The sequence below is a fragment of the Rhipicephalus microplus genome, chromosome 3 (assembly GCF_043290135.1).
Source record: "Rhipicephalus microplus isolate Deutch F79 chromosome 3, USDA_Rmic, whole genome shotgun sequence".
NCBI lineage: Eukaryota > Metazoa > Arthropoda > Arachnida > Ixodida > Ixodidae > Rhipicephalus > Rhipicephalus microplus.
This window is the reverse complement of record NC_134702.1, coordinates 2,758,745-2,779,091: the sequence shown is the minus strand read 5'-3', so window position 1 is coordinate 2,779,091 and position 20,347 is coordinate 2,758,745. Positions and strand designations below refer to the sequence as shown.

Here is a 20,347-nt window from a genome sequence, read left to right as displayed (position 1 = left end):
GATTTTATGGGAGGATGAATGATCTCCATCTGGATTCCGGCTTAGCTCCCACGCTGAGCTTCCTACCTCAGTAAGGATGACAGCTGCAGACAATAGTGCCACTAAATCTGGCTATTGTGAGCTCATAACTTACACTGCAAAACGTTTTTCTCTTGTGTAAAGAAATCATATGGCCCTACCTATGAAGAACAGCTGTGTGATACGATTGTACGCTTATCATGAAAAAAATCGCACACTTTGACAGTGATTACAGCGTAGTTTCTAGCAAAAGCACATAATCTTAGGCCAAATTAGTCATTTGCTGGAACAATGTTGGGCCTTGGGGCCATTCTTAAATTCTGTACTTTTGAGCAACAATGAGCCTCACATTGTGTGCTATGACCTTCATGCACGAATTTAAATTGACAACTTCCTCACGACCAAGACAGAGCAGTAGGTTTTAAGAGGCTTGCTGGATCTAATAACACTTGACAGAATTAGAGCTGGCTGCTGTCTCTGCAATCATGCACAATACACCCATTAAACACTTTTTCCATAGCCCACGATGAGGGCATGTCAATTTCAGCTCATCTCAGCTGGATACCCTCTTCAATTGGAATGCACTATTGAAATTATGAAGCCCTTTAAATTATAAAGTATATGAAGTCCTAACTTTTTTTAAATCTTGGGAGTGGAGCACCCCTTGGATGTTCCTTTGAGTCTCCCACCATCTTACTGATTAATTTTGCAACTCGTTCCGAACTGTGTTCACTATGCGGCACACTTCTCATCTTTTTCTTTACAGTCTATAAGTGACACAAGTGTATTCTGGATAAGAGACAGGTTTGTTTGGACACTCTGCATGCCAATTTTAAATTCAAATTTTATGTAATGCCTTAATTTTTGTGGAAGTATTTCAAATCTTCCACGGAAAATCACTATTAGGCGCTGGGTTTTCTTCATCACCCTCCATAATTAACAATAAGAGAATTATGCAGTACACCAGGGAAGGCTCGGCAAAACCCCCAAGGCATCTTAAAACACTTTGAATAATGATATTTTGCACCAACCTGTGAACAGAGGAGCACAGAATTTAACATAGTGTGCCTAGCAGTGCAACTGAAGGTGCTGGAGCAGTGTCGAAATTTTGGCTAGTTGGTGTGGGTTCATCTTGGTCAAGCTGCATGTTGGGGCAGGGCACCAAAAAAATAAGTGATAAAAACAAGTGCACAATCAGAAATTTTTATGAGACAGCATTCTGCTATGTGAGGAGTGATCACATTAACTACAGAAAGAAGTATGCATATGTAATTAGAACATGTCGCATGAGTTCAGTAACTTTTGAAAATTTTAGATTTCTATTTCTTCCGACTTCTATCGAATCTATGCAGGTCACTGAAGTTTTATTTATCATACTATACGGACTGCATATATAAACAATGCCAGCCACTACCGTGGCCAGAAGATTTTGCTGCTGTAGCACAGTGAAATACTACCCTTGTATATCAGTCCTGTTTCTTTGGCATGAGTGCAAGTTAAAAAAACTGTCTAAACATGCAAAGCCTAGCCTTTCATTCTAGCGAACATCACGTTGCATATTGTCGGAATTTACAATATACCAATTCTTCATTAAGTGCGAAAGAACCAAAAGCTTAATGAGTCTGTCCATAAAGTGCAACAGCACATACTTCTCCATGTAACTCATATTCCTAGGTTGCATTGAAGGCACAGACGTCAACACATGGCTAGTTCTTTCCGATAGTAAACGTAATATGCATGGAAAATTTATGCCTCTGGAAGCGTCAGGGAAAGTTGTACTGATTAGCAAATGAAATGTGTATCACAAGGAAATGCCAAGAAGCCCCATGCCAAGACTATACAGAAATCTGGGGCTGTCAGCAAGAAACCGAGAAGCTGAGGGTTGACTTCACTTTTTGTGGCATTATATAGAAGTGTGCATGCATATATTTATTTTGTTAAACATGATAAACTACTCACACTTAGAGACCTTAAATGTGTGTTTGAAAATGTGTGACTGTCAAATGCTAAAAAAGGCTGATTTGCTGCTCAAAACGGAGGTTTTAGCTGCTCCAGATCGTGCACCTAATTGCTTAGGATCGATTGCATCACTAAGTGTGCCATAAACCCCCCCATTTGAAATGACCTCAAACCCCACCATTTGAAATGACCTCATGCTGGGCATGTGCCGGTTCGTAATTTCATTTTTTAAAGACAAGCAATAAAAGTGAATTATATTGTTCTGCAGATCCTGCCTAACCTTTTTGAAGTTTTAGTCACCAACACACCGAAATTCAGAGTTACAATGGTTGACGTAGCTAGTCGAAGTAGATAAGATACAGATCTAGGAGTAGATCAGAAACAATGCTTTTCACCAGTACAGAAGTACCAAATCAGGGCTTTTTGTCCAATAAATGTTAGTGAATATCAGCACAAAAGATGTTCATCTGCAGCAGTGCCCACATTAGAAAGGATCCACATGTAAAGCTGTTTCAATGTCAGACTAGTTCACTCCTATTGAGTGCACTTGATTATTCATATTAATTGGTTTTGGGCCTTCCATACACTTTTCATGCATCTTCGTTATACAGTAATTCTTTTCTGTTTGCTTTAACTAGCCGTGATTTTTAGTCTTTACTTGTCATGCGCAAGGACATTAGGATGCTGTATACAGAGAAATCTTGGTAGAACGAACCCCACATTAACAAACTTTTAAAAAATCCTGAGCCGACTGCTAATAGTTTCAATGTAAAATTATTTCACTACTACGTACTTCAGAATACCGAACTTTTCAGAATAACGAGTGTTAATTTAGTTCCATGTTATATTAACAACGCCTTAGTACTATGAACTTATGTTCTGAAATCCGCCGCGACCACCGGAGCGGTACGCAAGCAGACGACAAAGCGAACGAACGCCTTGCTTCTTGAAAGACACGCGACGGTGTCGAGGAAAAAAAAAACGAAAGGGCGACTTTCTTTCTTTTTATTGAAACGCCGACGCTGCAGGTTTACAAGCGAGCGCAGAGGCGAGGGCAACACGGGAAAGCAAGGTCAGCGAGGCAGAATGGGAGTTGTGCAGCAGGAAGCATGGCCGTGGAAAACCTGAGACAACGAGAGAGCAGAAATTGAAACGCGAGAAATTTTCTTTTTTAGCACTTTTTTCTTCGAAAGAGGCGATGACAGCCGTGACGCTTCAGGTTTTTCTTTGAAGGCCTTGTTTTTTCCGACGTGTTCATCTCTTTTCGGAGATTACTTATCGCATCCGCAAAGCAAGTCCGCGTTCGTGCTGCGGTAATACTACAAATTAGTTCATCTCTGCTTGCGACGAAGAAGCGGAAGCAGTTTTCGCTAAGCGAGACAATGGATATTCTTCAGCAACCGGAAGGCAAAAAATAGGCTGTTGTGACCAAAGAACTGAATCACACCACAGGAATGTGGATGAGCTGGAGGCCTTCGCGCTGCAAAGTTTGTGCTGCTCGCATAAAAAAAAAATCGTAGACTTCTTTAAAGTAAACGTGCATTTTTTGGTGTTTACTTATGCATTAGTCTTTTTTTTGTGAAAAACAAGTTCAAGGACCCACCGTTGTAAAAGTAAGTCGTTCTGGAAAGTGAAAAATAAGTACTGATGGTTAATTTTTGAGCTTTCACTATAACGACCTTTCAAAATAACGAACGAATTTCCACAGCCCCCTGAAGTTCGTTATACCGAGATTTCGCTGTATGCAATTTTAGACATGCAATCTCACACTGCTTGCTGTGATTTCTCTGCTCATTTCTTTTTACCTTGTTTATGTCAACCAGCTGCGTAATTGTATTTCTTGCTTGCTTTTCATTAACCAGCTATGTAATTCAACAATTACTTTGCCGTGTGCAGTGCTGAGTGTTGTCACATGCAGCACTAAGGTTCCGTACACAGTAATTTCTTAGATGTATTTGCATGTTGTTTCATTTATTTTTACATCGTTTTAAATTCACTCCTGCTCAAGACCGGCAGTGTGTATGAGATAACCAAAAAAAAAATTTATTCAATCAATAAATCAAATGTTCAGGTTCAAGTTCGTGCTTACCAAGTGGTATCGCAAGTCTAGTGCTACCTCCAAGGCAACATTAATGTTCATGAACAATTTCTAGGGGGAGTTCATGCTTGCTGAATAACCTGGCATCATTCAAAAAATCACTAGGAGAAAGATAAAAGCTAACCAAGCTGTGGACGAACTGTAAAGAAAGCTACATTGGGTGAACTATGCACTCTCATGAACTGGATGAGGAAAAAGACTATTTCAGCGAAAGGTATTGATTGATTGATATGCGGGGTTCAACGACCCAAAACCACCATATGATAATGAGAAACGGCATAGTGGAGGGCTCCGGAAATTTTGCCGACCTGGGGTTCTTTAACGTGCACCCAAATCTGGGCACACGTGCCTATAGCATTTTCGCCTACATCGAGAATGCAGCCACCACAGCCGAGATTCGATCCCGCAACCTGCAGGTCAGCTGCTGAGTGTTTTAGCCACTTGGACCACCACGGTGAGGCTTGAGCAAAGAGTAGGAGGAGATATCTTTCTGTGAATGGCATTCTGGTGCAATTTCATGGCATCTCTGCAAGGTATTAGAACACACAATTTGCTCCAAAATTTAACACCCTTTCACATATTGTGGTGTTTTAATCCTGCTTCCAGTAAAAGATCATCCAAGTTTGTCTGCTGCATGGTATCTTAAATTGAGAACAGAAGTGTCATTTTAATGTGATCATGACATTATGTCTCTCTTAGATAACATGGAATGTGAAGTACCCTTCTTTCACATAATCATTTCTTTCAAAACAAGTCACAGTCTAGGACACCTATTTGCAGTTAATGGGTTTCCAGACTAATTGGTTTTGAAGCACGGAGAAGTGATAAATGGCACAAGAAGACACAGACAGAAGGAGACAGACGTGTTCACTAATTAAAAAATGAACTGCTTTATAGTTCATGCACTTCTGAAAATGAAATAGTTTGTGACTCACTGCACATGTCTGTCTCCTTTAGTCTGTGTCTTCTCGTGCCATTTATCACTTCTCCGTGCTTCAAAACCAATTAGTCTGGAAACCCATTAACTGCAAATAGGTGTCCTAGACTGTGACTTGTTTTGAAGGAAATGATTCATACTGTGTATTATTTACTGTGTGTTTCATACTGTGTGCTTTCATACTGTATATTATTTCACTAATTTCTAGCTAGTTCTTTTTTCTTGCAAAGCAAATTTTTCGCAGTTCATTTGTCTATATTGGTATGAACAACACTTTTATGTAATATATGTTCAGTGACAGTAAAAAAAAATGTGTACAATATTTCCAATAACTGTGCAAATACTACGTGTATCTATAATGTACAACTGTGTTTCTGGATTCAGTAGCCATGTTTTTGTTTCACAATACAATTTTTTTAAATTGTTCAGGTTGCAACAGTGGACACTACTACTTTCAATGCATGTTTTATTCAACACGACAAAGATATTCATTAAGTGACATGTACCGTTTCCTGCTTCATACTTCAATTTTTTCAAAACAGCCCAGAACATTTTTGACGTTAGATTACCCATAGGTCTGGGAGGGACAACTGCGCTATCTACTTTTAATTGTGGCAAGGCCCACGTTATGCACATTTCATTGTCCTTCTTAAATGCGGAGTTGCATCTGGGGAACGCCTCAGCTCCCACCGCTCTACTCTACTACACAAGTTTCATGAGCACTGTGCGCGTTAACAGCGTGCAAGCTTGCAGTGTGTCGCGTGATATAAAGATCAATAACATGGCAAAGAACCCTTGCGGAAACGCGCAGTGTAGCAAGAAACTGCACACCATCAAAAAACAGCCAACATTGAAACAAGTTCGTATCGTCTTCGTTTACGCGCGCAGCACAAAAGACCACAGCGTAAATTTCACAGGTGATACAACCCACATACCTTAAAGCAGTTGACATCCGGAGTAGTTCAAGTAGCGCATCTTCTTCGCCGGCTGGCAGCCCACACGAACGCATAATAAATAAACAATCTGAGCACACCAGCTGCATGAGAACACAACTCGTTCAAGGGACACTGTCAGCGAAAAGCCCACACGTTTCGGTGCAATTTATACGGCGTACGGCTTCAGCAAGCTTCACCAGCGTATTGCAAAACAAGTGTTATGCTAGCCCATGGAAATTCCTTCGTGTGCTAGCGTCTATGTGCCCCGACGTCTTGCATTAAAAAACAAAAACAAACAAAAAATACTGGAAGTGCGTTTAGATCATGTGATTTCTTTCAGCCAATAGCTGCGCCACATTTTCCCAATACATATCCTGGGATATTATACGGAAACATGCGCGCTCGTTATTTAAGAGGCATCTACTTTTTTGCGAAAAAGCAAACAAAATGTTTCACCGCCGAATCTTAATTTTTATGAATAGGCTGCTTTTAACACGCAGTGCAGCTATTGCACAAAGGTCCTGGTGGCTACATTAAGACACCCGGAGTGACTCACAAAGGAAAAAAAAAATCCACTTTTCTACGCATTATCACTAGTTTCATAAAAAATAAGAGAAGCTATTGGTGGTATGCTAAACTTTCAACAACGAAGACATACGCTGCGGCACAGATACATTGGCTAGCAGCGGAATTAAGAAAAAAAGAGGCTCTAACTCTGTTCGTTGCGATCAAAACTAGTTTTGGGCCATAAACGGGCTGGTGCCGGGTAAAAAGACAGACTAGTGAGCTTTGGTGCAAGCTGCACTCGAATGTGCGCAGGGATATAGAATTGTGGCGCGGCTGGATCCCCAGCGGATGGAAATGCTTAGTGCGTGTTCTGAAACCAATGTGACCGGGCTAGTTTCTAGGAACGCAAGAAACTAGCCTTGCCACAAAACAAGGAGACTAGTTTCGTGGGTGCCAGCCGGATCACATGCACAACGCACTTGTGGCAAATATGCTTGAGCATGCACGTCTTTGTGTGGCCTGTCAAGTATTTTCTCAAAATTCCTCTAGAGTTTACATATTACAATGAAATCTCGATACAACGAATTTGAAGGGACTGCGGAAAATTGTTCGTTATTTTGAAAGATTGTAATACAGTGCAGTCCACTTATAACGATATCGAGAAAACCTAAAAATATGATCGTTATAACCGGTGATCGTTATATCTGGACTGCCGCCAAAAAATCGTCGCCGGACGTACCTTTTGTAGCTCCAGGCTTCATTTCGCTATTTTCACCAATTAATAAATATTGTAGATAGTAGGATGTCAAAACCAAGACTTTATTTCTTACTCCGAAGAACGCATCACGGTTTCGCTGACAGATTTGGGTGCACGTTAAAGAACCCCAGGTGGTCTAAATTTCCGGAGCCCTCCACTACGGCGTCTCTCATAATCATAGAGTGGTTTTGGGACGTTAAACCCCACATATCAATCAATCAACGGGTTCGCTGAGGAAGAGAGACTGACCGACGGCGGGGTGGGAGCAGTGGGAGGAAGAAAGCACAGCCAGAGGTACACAGCCGGAATGCCAACGAGGCCCCGCCCCCATGCCGCCGCGCCGCTTTGCTTTTCGCTTTTTTTATTTTCTCTCTCTTTCCCGCTTTCGTTCGGCAAGCTACGAGTAGCTTGCTGGCTTGCCGTTGTAGAAGGCGGGGAGCCGCGGAGCGCGGCGCTTTGCTTTTCGCATTTTTTTTAAAATTCTCTCAGCCTCTCCGCGGTCGACGCGCGGCGAGGCGCAAAACGTGACACAGCTGGCGCCATCTGTAGCGCGTCGCGCCAACTCGCGATGCTCTCCTCGGCTTTTTGAACGGCCGGGACGCGCTGCCGGCGCTGTCCTGCAGTGGCGGCAGATACGTGCTCGCCTACGCTAACTTTTCGTCTTGTCTCGGCATAGTTCGTTTCAGAGGAACTTATCAATCTAAATGTTACGATTATTCTGAATGAAACATGCCGTCCACGGCAAACTTTTCATCGTTGTATCCGATATGCGGTGGATAACATATCGTTATATATGGTTTTTTTCCCCATAGCCCCAATGCATAAAATGAGACTGTTAAGTCGACCCATCGTTATAACCGATATATCGTTATATGTGGTATCGTTATAAGTGGACTGCACTGTAGTGAAAACATCGTATTGGCGCTAAAGATCGAAAACGCAACAAACGTCACCTACCTACCTTTGCTAGGTGCATATCCGCAAACACATGCTTCTATGACAATTCAGAAAAGACACAAAAAAGCGAAATATCCCAGAATGAGCCCACGTTTATTTTTTGAAAAAGTCGGTAATCTTGGCCTGGCGGGTGCCACTCAACTGCTGCAGGACAAACGCTTCGAAGCTGTCCCCATTCTTTCGCTCTTGATCGGTAGCATCGCTGCATCTGCCAAGGTAGGTGCGCATCTTTCACATGCATTCCATGATGCCGACATTAGAAAGAGATTCTTCGGGCTGGCACACGAGCGCAGTCTCAGCGTCATCTTCGCCATTGGCATCCCGTCACCACGAACGGCGCTGATGATGTCATCGATCGTCAGTTCAATTGACGTGTACACTTCATTGTCGCACTCCACAAAAATCTCGAACGTCACTAAGGCATCCATCGCAAATCTTTCAGCGGCTTTTTGCTACATGCCGCCCACGTCGCTTTCTTCGCTGCCTTGTTCACACTCAGCTTCAAGTAGATACTAAGCCTGCCTTGGTGGTTGCTGTAACATTGCACCAAGCCCTGGCAACCATTTCTACGGCGTGTCACACACTGATTGAAGTACACAGCTTCAGCTGAAGATTAATCAGCAATCGCTGAACGAGGCGTTTGCGATAATGGGCTTTGATGCTTCTAATGACGCCTTGGTCGAGTGGCTGTAGCAACGAAGCGCAGTTGGGTGGCAAGAATCTAGCTGCACATTAGTCAGCCTAACATTCACAAGATGCGCCAAGCAGTTGTTGACGATAACTAAGATTTTCTTGCCTGCTCGCCTCATCTCGTTGTCCAGCTTCATTACCCACTCAGAGAAGAGCTCTCGCATCATCCATGCACGTGGATTAGCCCGATAATCGCACGGTAATGACACAGTGTTCTTCATACACAGAGGCTTCTTGTATTCACCAATCACCAACGGTCTCAGCTTCTTTGAGCCTGTGGCATTGCAGCAGAACGCCGAAATACGGACTTACGATTGCTTGCCACCTTCACAGATGCCCCCCTTGAAATGCATCATTTTATTGGGAAACATCTGATAGAAGAACGCTGTTTCATCCGCATTGAAGATATCTTCAGAGTACGAAGCAACGATTTCGCGTAACTTTTTCTCCCTCCATGCACCAGCCCTCGCTGCGTCTGCCGCATTTTGTTCCCCTGACACCACTTGCCAGGTGATCCCACTCCTCTCACGAAAAAATGGAGCTACCCCGTGCTTGCTTCGAAGCCCACGATGTCTAGAGCGAAAGCCAATTGCCGGGCTTTTTTCTGCAGCATGGGTCCCGACACCGGCACATTTTGAAAACGTGCGTCTTGGAACCTCGTGAGCACTCCAGCATCCATGTCCTGAAAGTTCCCTAGTCGGAGCCATTTTCTTGACGGTGCGAGTTGGGACCCTCGGTGCACCTGGATGATCTTTTCTCGATCCTTCAGGATGGTCGCGACAGTTGATGGTGCGACCCCTATCTCTTTCCCAATGATCCGGCGTCTATTTGTGAAATAATGTCCACTTTTTCTTGCAAAGAGAACTGCCTTCGCTTCTTTCTCGTCCTGCTCCTGGTGCTCATGACGAACGTAGAAACAAACGTCTAACCAGGTGTTGGTCAAACACTTATCATTAAACGACAATCGAATGGCGTTGACAGTAGCCTGAACAAAGACTGATTGATTGATTGATTGATTTGCGGGGTTTAACGTCCCAAAACCACCATATGATTATGAGAGACGCCGTAGTGGAGGGCTCCGGAAATTTTGACCACCTGGGGTTCTTTAACGTGCACCCAAATCTGAGCACACGGGCCTACAACATTTCCGCCTCCATCGGAAATGCAGCCGCCGCAGCCGGGATTCGAACCCGCGACCTGCGGGTCAGCAGCCGAGTACCTTAGCCACTAGACCACCGCGACGGGGCGCCTGAACAAAGACTGCCAGGCTAAGCCAGCGGATGAGGCTCAACTTGGCTAAATCGCTAAACGGGGATGCAAAAACGATAGGAGGCGCTGCAATAGCATAGGGCAATGTATAAAAAATGATCCGAAAGCTTTGGTGATGATAATATTGCCACATAGTATGGAGCAGGGCATTTGCCGCATTTACTTCTGTAATCCTCGCACTCGCATAATTCTCGCACCCACCCTCCTTGAATCGGCCTACAAAAATAGGATTTTATTTTTTCGCGAGTACTAATATCACACTCGCCACAATTGCAACAGTAATGTCTACTTCTTTCAACCACTGATGATAATGCACAGCCTAGCGCCATCTCTTAAAAACTATCCATACTACCAATTAACGCACAGAGCCCCAATCCTACCAAGCCAAAGTGGCAAGCACCCATGAAGCACCCGGGCATGTTAGTAAAGTCCGTGCAGCATGTGGTAATGCAATGTATCGATACGGAAGTTGCATGGCTGTTTTCAAGTTGAAAGTGATTGACCTTGCACAAAACAACGACGGTAGGTATGCTGGCAGGCACTTCAGAGTCGGCGAGTTCTGTCTTTGCTGTTGGCAATGGCAGCATGAGAAGCTGGAGGCCACCAACACGCGTCAGATCTTCCATGACCATAAGAGTGCAAAATACCCCCAGCTTGAGGCGCAACTCCTTTATTATGTCAAGGGTCTCCACACCAAGGCCCTTGAAACAGTGGACAGTGGCTTTAGTGTCTGCAAATAAATCGCTTTGTGTTGAACCTAACATTTTATCGTTAAGGTAAGTCTCGATCAGTACTTAAATGTTTGTAGTTGCTGGCACGAGAATCCCGATTTGCAACCACTTCGTTTTCTTTTTCGCTCTGTACATTTTTGCAGAAAATTTTCCCCGTGTAATTATCGCATTCCTCCAACTTTTTATCGATATTGCGCTAAGAAAGTGTGAAAATCATGCAAGTAAATACGGTACAACTCCGCAAGTAATTCATGATCTTTAAGAGCTATTAGGATTGTTGGGTGATCAAATTTCGTTCTTTATTATGGAACATTTGTTGCTCTGAAATTCATAGTAATGAAATACAGTCGAATCTCATTAATTCTAACTCGCTTAATTCAAACTTCCGGTTAATTCGAACTCACGATGATGCCCCGTCAAAGCTATGTGCATTCCAATGGGCAAAACGTCCAGTAATTCGAACGCGCAAGCCCTTGCGACGATCAATTCGAACATACCGCACTTTGAAAATGCTCTCAGCACCCCGCCCAATCCCGCGGCGGCACCTGCGACACCTCAACGCTGCACCCGAAGGAAAAGAAAAGGAAAGAAAAGGCTGCTGTAGAACGTTTGCTCTCTCTCAAATGCCGATCTTAGACGTGCCTATGTCACGCTTCTCCCTTTTCTGTCCCCGCCACGTAAAGACCCTTCTCCTTCCGATGCCGCGCACGAAGAGAGAGAGAGAAAAAGAAAAGCTGTCACAGAGTTAAATGAATGTGTGGTTGAAGGAAACAGGCACACTATCTTTTGCAGCCCTTGCCCCTTGCGGGAGCATGGCTCTGTACCTTAAGGGGAGGGGGTCTCTCATGCGCCGGTGCCACGCTTTCCCCTTTCCCCGTCCCTGCCACTTAACTCTTCTCCTTTCAACGACGTGCGCAAAGACTCTGGCCGACTGGCTCGCCCTACGCCATCTCCTGCCGCCGACAAGAGCTCTCACTGAGTGGTGCCCCGTCACGGAGGAAGGAAAGCGATCGTATCCATCTTCCCCATCTCCTCTTTACTCCCTCTCTCCTTCTTCTCTCTATCTATTTACCTTTTAATCCTACCTTTTTAATCCCTCCTTACTCCCATCTCTCGTGAGCTACTGTTGAGGTGTCGCACTCTGATGCAGACAGTTACGGGGCTAACTTTTCTTTTCTTTTCTCTTTAAGAATCACATAATGAAAAAAAGCTGCCGTGGAGTGTTGGTTTTCTCTCAAATGCCGATCTGCTTCTCTCTGCGTGGAGACGCTCCTCTTTTCTCGTCACGAGCTGACCATGCTGCGGCTCCGCTAAGCAGTCATTGTTGTCGTCATCTTTAGAGCGTGTCCGCGCTGGACATTTCCGCGCACAACTTCTCTTGCCAGGAGAATGCTGAAGCCGAAGTAGAAATGCTTTGCAAGTTGCTTGCGAAATTGATTGACTCGCTGCAAGGCAAACGTGTGCAGACGCGCATCACCGCAGATTACTTCAATTAATGACGAATGTCCAATGATTTGTGTATAAATGTAAATCTTCTGAAACTTCCCCCTCGTGTGTTAGCACAATGCACATGTGCCACTGCATAGAAAGCCCTGTGTTTATTTAGCTTTCATTAAGTCGCACTTCTTTTAAAACAAACTTTCGGGCCGCTCTGAGTTCAAATTATCGAGATTCGACTGTACATTTACATTGAATCAATGAACGTTGGGAGAGAGATTTTTGAAATATTTGTTAATCTGAAAAAAAATCATTAATCTGAGGTTCGTTATAACAATATTTCATTGTACCAATCTTTCTGTAAATACCTTTATCGCTTAAAAAATTTTTAGTCATGAGTGATAAAACAAAGCGCCAAGATGGGAAAACAAAAGAAGCACACATAGAGTGCTGATTAAAGTGAATTTATTACGGCTTGACAAGCAATAAAAAGGAACACGTGTGACATCGCACAAACAGCAAAGCTACACACATCCATTGGCACTCAAGCACCCGAGGAAATAGACTTTTTAAAGGGAAACAGAGGCAGAACAGATGCAATCGATTTATTTAGTACGCGTGTCATCCTGTCGGAGTACCAGCCAATCACTTTGCACTGGTTGAGTGAAAGACAGCGTGCGCAATTCGCAACATGTGTCTTGCCAGAAGAATTTCAAACGTTTGTACATGTGTTCATGTAGACCAGGGATTGACAACCTGAGGCTTGCAGGCTACATTCGGCCCCTGGCACAACATCAAAACTTTCTCCTAAGTAATCCCGATTAAGCGATGAACAGGCTTCCACGACTTTCTGAGTCGGTAAGCGAGCAACCTTGATTAGGAATGTGCAAGTTGGCTAAGAATATTCAGCATCAAAAGTATAACTGAAAGAGTTCTATATTCACATAGTATTGCAACCTTGTGGCATGTGTGCTGAAAATAAACATGATTGCTATTACAGTTTTGCATACCATCACGGTATATTCTCAAAATTTTTCTTTCTGCCAGCAAAGCACCCCCGCCCCCTATTTGCCCCGTTGCCCCACCGTGTTGGCTTCATGCAACCCGGCTCTCAGCGTCAACAGCTTGCCGGCCCTTGACATAGACAATCATTGACACATCGCACCATCTGTCCTCTAATGCACAGTCTGCAAAGGCGAGGGAATGCCTCAATAATTGACAAACACTAGACAGACAGAAATCGTAGCGAGGCTGTCACAGCAACTAATGAAGAAGTTGATGATTGCATTACCAGTGATGAAAGTGACATTTTGTTTTTTGAAGCAGATTTTAGAGCAGAAAGAAGTCTAGTGCCTTAAGTGTCTTCTGAGCAGAAAAAAATTCTAGAGCTTAGGGTTGCTATTAGCATTTTCGGAGCAGATGCATGTTCCTAACGACTGAAGTCTAAAACAGCACTTCAGCATTTAATAAATATTTATACTTATTATTAAAGATGCTATATGCTAGTATGCAGCTATAGTCGGTGACAAGCTAAGAATAAAAAGTAAAGTGTACCACTGTCCATTTGTATTATGCGTGTCCAACTGCGGCCGCTCGTTACTATGACGTAAGAGTCACGATGAACCAATGACAAATTCAGCATGGCGGCGTTCGCGACGAGAGGCGATGTGCCGCTGCATCGAGACCGTCAGGCGTCCATTCGTTTTTCTGTGGTGATTTCTTCATCAAAAAGAAGCTATTTTATCCACTCGCCCTCAACGTCATCGTCGTCGGCCGTCGTTCGATGCTGGCATTTATGATTTTGCAGAATTTCAAGTGCACTGAAGCAGCAGAGCTTCACCGCGTTCCGTCGGTTCAGCAGTGTGAAGCAGCAACACAGCGTCTATTTTCTGCATCGCTAGGATGACTACTCTCGACGGTTGTCGTCGTAGTCATTCATATGCAGTAAGGTGAAGGTGAAGTCTGAATGTGCGTGTGAGTGTTCTGTGGAATGTGTGCGTCTGTAATTTAGCGCCCGCAAAAGGTTTGGCATTAGCGTTGCCGCATGTGCGTGTGTGAGTGTGTTACTTGGGTGTCGTAATGTGATTATCTTGGTGATCCTTTGCGACATGCGCTGTGTCGTGCACCATGTGACCGTTGTAAGTGCTGATGAGGTGCGAGAAAAAAGCAACCGAGAGGACCTTCCAGTGTCACACAGTACGAAAGTAAACAAACCAGGTGGGGAGAATGTACATTGGTGTATGCATTAAAAAGCAAACTGTGGTCATCGTGTGTGTGTGTAATTATTTTGACGTGTGCCAATTGGCACAGCTGAGTCATTTTAACGGAATTTATCGCCACTGGCTCATATGTACGTGCCAGATTGAAGTGTCTGTAAGCGTAAGCGCTTGTCTCATGCTCGAAGTACAAACGCCTTGTATGAAAAACAGGGTGTGAAGATCTTCAAACCAGGAAATCACGTGAGCTATGTAATATTGCTGCATCGATCATTATCAACGCAGCAATCACAATCAATCAAGATCAGTTACATTGATCGTGATCGTCACTGAAGCTACGCCGCTAAAACTAATGTTGAGTGAAAAAAAAAAAAACATTTCAGTTTTTAAGACATTGTATCATCCTTAACAATATCATATTAGGAAGTCTTGCTTTTTGCATATATTTTTTTCATTTTTCCTGTATTGCATGCATGTGTTACGCATAGAGATAACTTGTTTATATTAAATTAGAGTCCCATGAAAGAAAAGATGGATGTATTGCCCTCCCCTATAAATGCAAAGTCTGGCACGATATTCACTCGCATTCCCCAAAGAGAGAAAATCCCCTTGCCTGCACAGACACATTCAATGGTAGTGACCCCAGTTGCAGCAAAACTGGGCCCTGCTTTGAAAAAGTTGAATATTCAAGGGCTTATGGGTGATGACAACACTATAGAGTGCAAGTAGTCGAAGCAAGAAAAAAAAAACTTCACCTACGACTTTCAGTCGCCGCCACTTTAGCCACGTACAATGCCTTGGCCATTAACTTAACGACAACGCATGTAATGATCCCAACTGTTAAGCACAATGTGCGCTACGTGCCTTTATTTCGATGAAACAAGGCATCGAATGAAACATTGGCATTTACCTCAAACAGGATGACAAGTATGGCGACGGGAAAACGCACATTCTGTATTTAGGGCAGCACAAGAATCATAATTCGTGAAGTCGATCTCAGATCGCTTCTCCATTCTTGTCTTTGAGTCATGGTTGCCATAGTTACAGAAGACAGCAAAGAAACATGGCAGCGAAAGTTTCTTAAAAATATTGCAAAGAACCTAATGAAATGTGAATATTGCCCCTGTTTCATTTTGCAAAACCGTAAAAAAAAAAGGATTTCTTAATTTTAAACATTATGTTAAATGTGGCATTGTTTGTTTAGTACAACCTTAGGTACCGCACAGAAACATTGCCTTCAAGAGATGTGCACTGGTTCTTCGTGGACTCCGAGATGAACGCGGTGGGAGGTGCGATTTAAACAAAAGATATATTGCTAAGCTGACGCAGAAGTCCGCGCTATCTCACGTTTATTCACTGAGCTTCGGATTCTGTATTTCAACACCAATAAAGTGTTGCAAGGTAATGATTGCATGCGTGAAAATTATGGCCACTGTTCGAGAACTACTTGCTTTGTAGCATGGGAGGGGGGGAGGCAGGGCTGAAGAGAGTTCGGACTTTTCTGGTGTTCAGGCTGGGGTCCTTTCAGCAAATGTCCCACTTGAGATTAAGCTTTAGCACGTAATATTAATTGAGCTAACAGTTAAGTATAGTGCAATCATCTTTTTAAAAGGCTTTTTATCTTTTACTGCAGACCTGTATTAAATGCCCCCCAACTGTGTCAACTATGGAAATAGAAAAAAAGGTGAGAAAAAAAAGAGACTAAATAGAACAATGCCATTGCTCGAGCTCGGACACCATGCTTATATTTTTTTTAACTTTATTTGAAAGCATGATTTCATTCCTATATCAATAAAAATACAGCCCATATTTAGGATATGAATTGGACACCATGGCTTGATATGCGTCTCCCCTTGAGATTTTTCTGGATTTACGCCACTGAGTATATAGCACACTAGGATTATAGTGTGTAAAGCTTGCTTTTGGTTTCGCTTAAGCTCACGGGATGGCCCCATGATTCAACCTCATTCTTTTTAGCTTGCAAAGGTCCTTTTGGAGCAGGTTTAGGGAAGTTATTAGCAAATATTGCACTTTAAAGAAGCATGGAGCAGCATTTCTCTTTAGGGGCAGTTTGGAGCAATTGGAGCAGCGCTTCCATTACTGCATTACACAATTATATGTTTTAGCTAGCCGAATTCACATGATCTGAAAAGTTCTGGCATGGCATAAGTGGAAGGCTGCAGTGTGAGACTAATGGGCTCATCCCTGCAGCAAAGGCGTACACACTTTTCTCCCGAGTGCTCGTGCACCCATTGGTGGCGCTTGAAAAAGGTCTATTATAACACAATCAATGATTACCTTTACATGCGCCAACAGCTCGCTGAAGGCAGTGTGCTTGGGGCGGTGGGCAGTCCTCCAGCGACGGCACTGCTTGAACAGCGTTATACTGTCCAGACGCACCAGCCCCGCCCTACGAGACTCTTGCAGCAGCTGCACCTGCTGGCACAACAGCCGCTCACCTGCAAGGTTCACTTGGCTGTAAGAATGCACAAAACACGAGTCTTGTTGAAAATGTGCATCTCAGAGCACTTGTAGAGCATGGCTGGCTCTTGTAGAGCATGGCTGGCTCAAACACAATCTTTTCCAACTCCCTACAACCTCACATAAAATTTTCTGTATATGATCGCCTCATACTGTGCAAGCACAAAGATTTAAGACCCCTTATATTATGGTTGCCGAAAATTGTAGCCCATCTCCTCCGAAGGGAACCATAATGAGATGCGAAGCAGCAACACGCTGTTGACTCAGCTGAAATGGGCATCGACGCGGATGCTGGAAGAACGGTTTCTTTGCAACGCAAAGACACGGGAGGCAGGTTGGGTTTCGTGTAAGTTTTGTCGCAGATAAATGAGACGAAAGAGTGTTTCCATTCAACGTGCTGTCGAGCGTTGCAGGCGGTAGAGGGTGGAGAGAGTGAAACGATAAAGAAGTGCGTTGCAAGCAGGCGGAGGAGCAACACCACCTAAGTGTGTTGGGAGGGAGAGAGCGACAACGCACAGCTGAGACTTTACCTACTTGGCATCACTCCAACAACTGCAGCGGGGAGCATGCAGCACGGCACGGAGACATGGACGGACGGCATTACACAGGCTAGTCTAAGAGCTGCCTCGCCTCTAAAAATCCAACAGACAAGCGAGGAAGTGAGCACACTTTTCAATGGAGGTGTGCCATCTACAAAAAGAGCGATGCACAAAGCGAGCACGAAAGATATTAAAGCAGTTGCAAGCCACATGAAAGCTACAGCAAGTGCAGAGCAGCAGTAATTTACCTGCCGCTGCCATTCCAGATGACCACAACCATGGCAGGAAAGCAAACATGCCCTTTTCCCAGCCCCTCCCACGCATGGCTATGCTTATGTTTTACCCACTCATCAGCATATTCCATGCAGTTTCTGTGTAGCGCTGTTCCTCGAACAAGTCTACACAATCGAGGCATTCTAAAATGTTAACCGGCCTCTTTATGCAATGTTTCTGCAGTAGCACCTTCTCTGGTGAACTCTGCTTCTCTGCACTATGCTTCGCTCATCGGGCATTCACCTTTCAACGTTCAGAAACTTGGAAGGATACAAACACCAAGTACTTTTAAGATACAAACATCCCAGTTGCATGCCTTGATTCTCAGAAATGTGGAGTACATTGGTCGACGTTTTCTGCACTCCATAAAAAATATTTTCCATAGAGTGTGCTCCAGGTGTCTCACAAGAGTGACAATTTAAAATCTCTGAGTTTTCCAGGTTTCCACCAAGCGGCATTGCTAAAATTTTTTGAGTGAAACAGAAATTTGTTGTATGTGAGGACAGGCCGACATCATGTCACTCGATGATGTGACCCTCTAGTATGCATATTAAAAGTAAAACTGACATATTCACTTATTTTATTGGAATAGTACAGTTAAACCTTGATACTATAACACAATCAGCAAAATTGACAATCTACATAGCTCAATACAAACTTCATTGACTTAAATTCCTCCTTCCATGCAAAGTACAATAGACAAAACATTGATGTTCACACTGAGAATTCCACCAAAATGCTCGACTAACTTTACAGTCTCAAATTTATATTTTTTGATGTGACGAAAGATAATGCTGAACTTGAGATCATCCGACCACTATTTATTGCCATGCCGGTGCACGATGCATAAGGAGAAAATAATTGTAGAAACAGAGTGCGATCGTACCTGTTCTGCAGCCAATGATTTTTATAGCAATGTTGCCTACAGCAGTGCAATGCCAATGCTATGATGTTATTCACATGAACCTGTTGTCCTCCACGCAGTCCAACAAACGCACGAAATCGAGAACCATGACATGCTAGAAAAAAAATATTGCAGTTTCATCACAATCCCCACTTTTAGTCTCACACCTGCCATCAAGCTTATTTGTATAGATGGTAAAATAAATTAATATTACAGTCGATCTAGGATATATCCAACTCGGATACAGTATACCCTCGTTACATTGGAACTGCTTGCAACAACAGACATTCAATTACTACATACTAATTGGCAGCGTTATGCGGACTTCCCTATTTGTTCCATCGATAGAACTTCTTTTACTATATATTCTGGTACAACGGACATTAGGATATATACTAATTTACCAAAATGTGAGGCCAAGAAGGGGGTTAGGACTCTCTTCCAAGACTTTTCAATCACAGACATCCTAAATTCTATAACTTCCGACTTCAAACATCGCTTGGCATACTTTCGGGAGTGGAATAGTGCCACAGATATCGACGTCCTGGTTTAAGAACAAAGGCCGCCCATCTCCGGTCCATTAATGCTTAGTTATGCCAAGCTACAGCGATAAAAAATCGGCGTGCAGCATGCTTGATTTTGCGTGTTGGGGCGCCGAAGTGCGAAATTGCAGACCGTTGCCACTGCTCTTCCAAGTGGTCAGTCTGTGGCGAGCTTGGCCGAAGTCCATTACCAACGTGCAAAATGGCTATTCACACTTCTAAGTAGCCAGCGGCTGATGTAACTTGTTGCTTGCAACGAAGCATGGCTTCTTCGCTTTCACGTATGTCGAGTTCAAGCTAGAGTTAGGCCTAGGCACTACTTCGAACAGAAAGTGCAGCTGCAATATGCATGGCCGCGTCGACTGATGTTTCAGAATACGACATACTCAATCACGAGTACAAAGACTTATTTTGCGGTAATCTTTGTTACAAGGTCCGAAGCGCCGATAAGTAGAACCTTCCAGCCAACGAGTCAACGCTGTGACAGTCGGTTCGAGACGCGCGTGCGCGATGTTCGCAATGAGTGCAGCGCGCGATCATTATCTGGAGACTGAACTTTCGCTTGCTGCCTTAACTAAGCCGTTTTTGTATCCTGAATTATCGCCGACCCGTGAACACAGAACGAGTGTGAAAACGTCACTAAGTGGTGCGATTTTAGACAGACACAACTTTTCAACGCGCAACAAGCAGACGACGCTATCCTAAAGGCATATCCCAGAGTGAGCATTGGACCAGTGAGGCGTACTGGAGCAACACGGCAGCAGCAGCCAATCAGAGGCCTCAACATGAATTTCAAACATCTGCTTTTTGAACATGAAATGCTCTTTACTAAATACTTTTAAGATGAGCGCAAAATGTTGGTGGACATCTGTGACGCTTCGAAGCTATAATTTTATAGAATTTTTTTTTTCTTTTTGTGACTTACAGAATAATTTTTACCACCTCAGCGGGTGCAAGAAACTTTTCACTGCACTTCTACGTAGTTTTCAGTGAAGATATTTTGAAATCAGGTAGAAAATGTGCTACAAAACCTGAAGATGTTATTTTCAAAAAAATCTATTTCTTTGTGCTCCATTGAGAATAAATCTGTATATTAA

General features: G+C 43.5%; 1 protein-coding gene across 3 annotated transcripts in view; it reads right to left on the bottom strand.

Moving 5' to 3' along the window:
• LOC142803572 (transcriptional adapter 2-alpha-like) overlaps positions 1-20,347 on the bottom strand; it is a 160,922-nt gene that overhangs the window by 45,874 nt on the left and 94,701 nt on the right. For all 3 annotated transcript variants that reach the window (XM_075888728.1, XM_075888729.1, XM_075888730.1), the window contains one exon: positions 16,810-16,970. In XM_075888728.1, the coding sequence (XP_075744843.1) occupies positions 16,810-16,970 (161 nt within the window). The remainder of the gene's footprint in view (positions 1-16,809; positions 16,971-20,347) is intronic.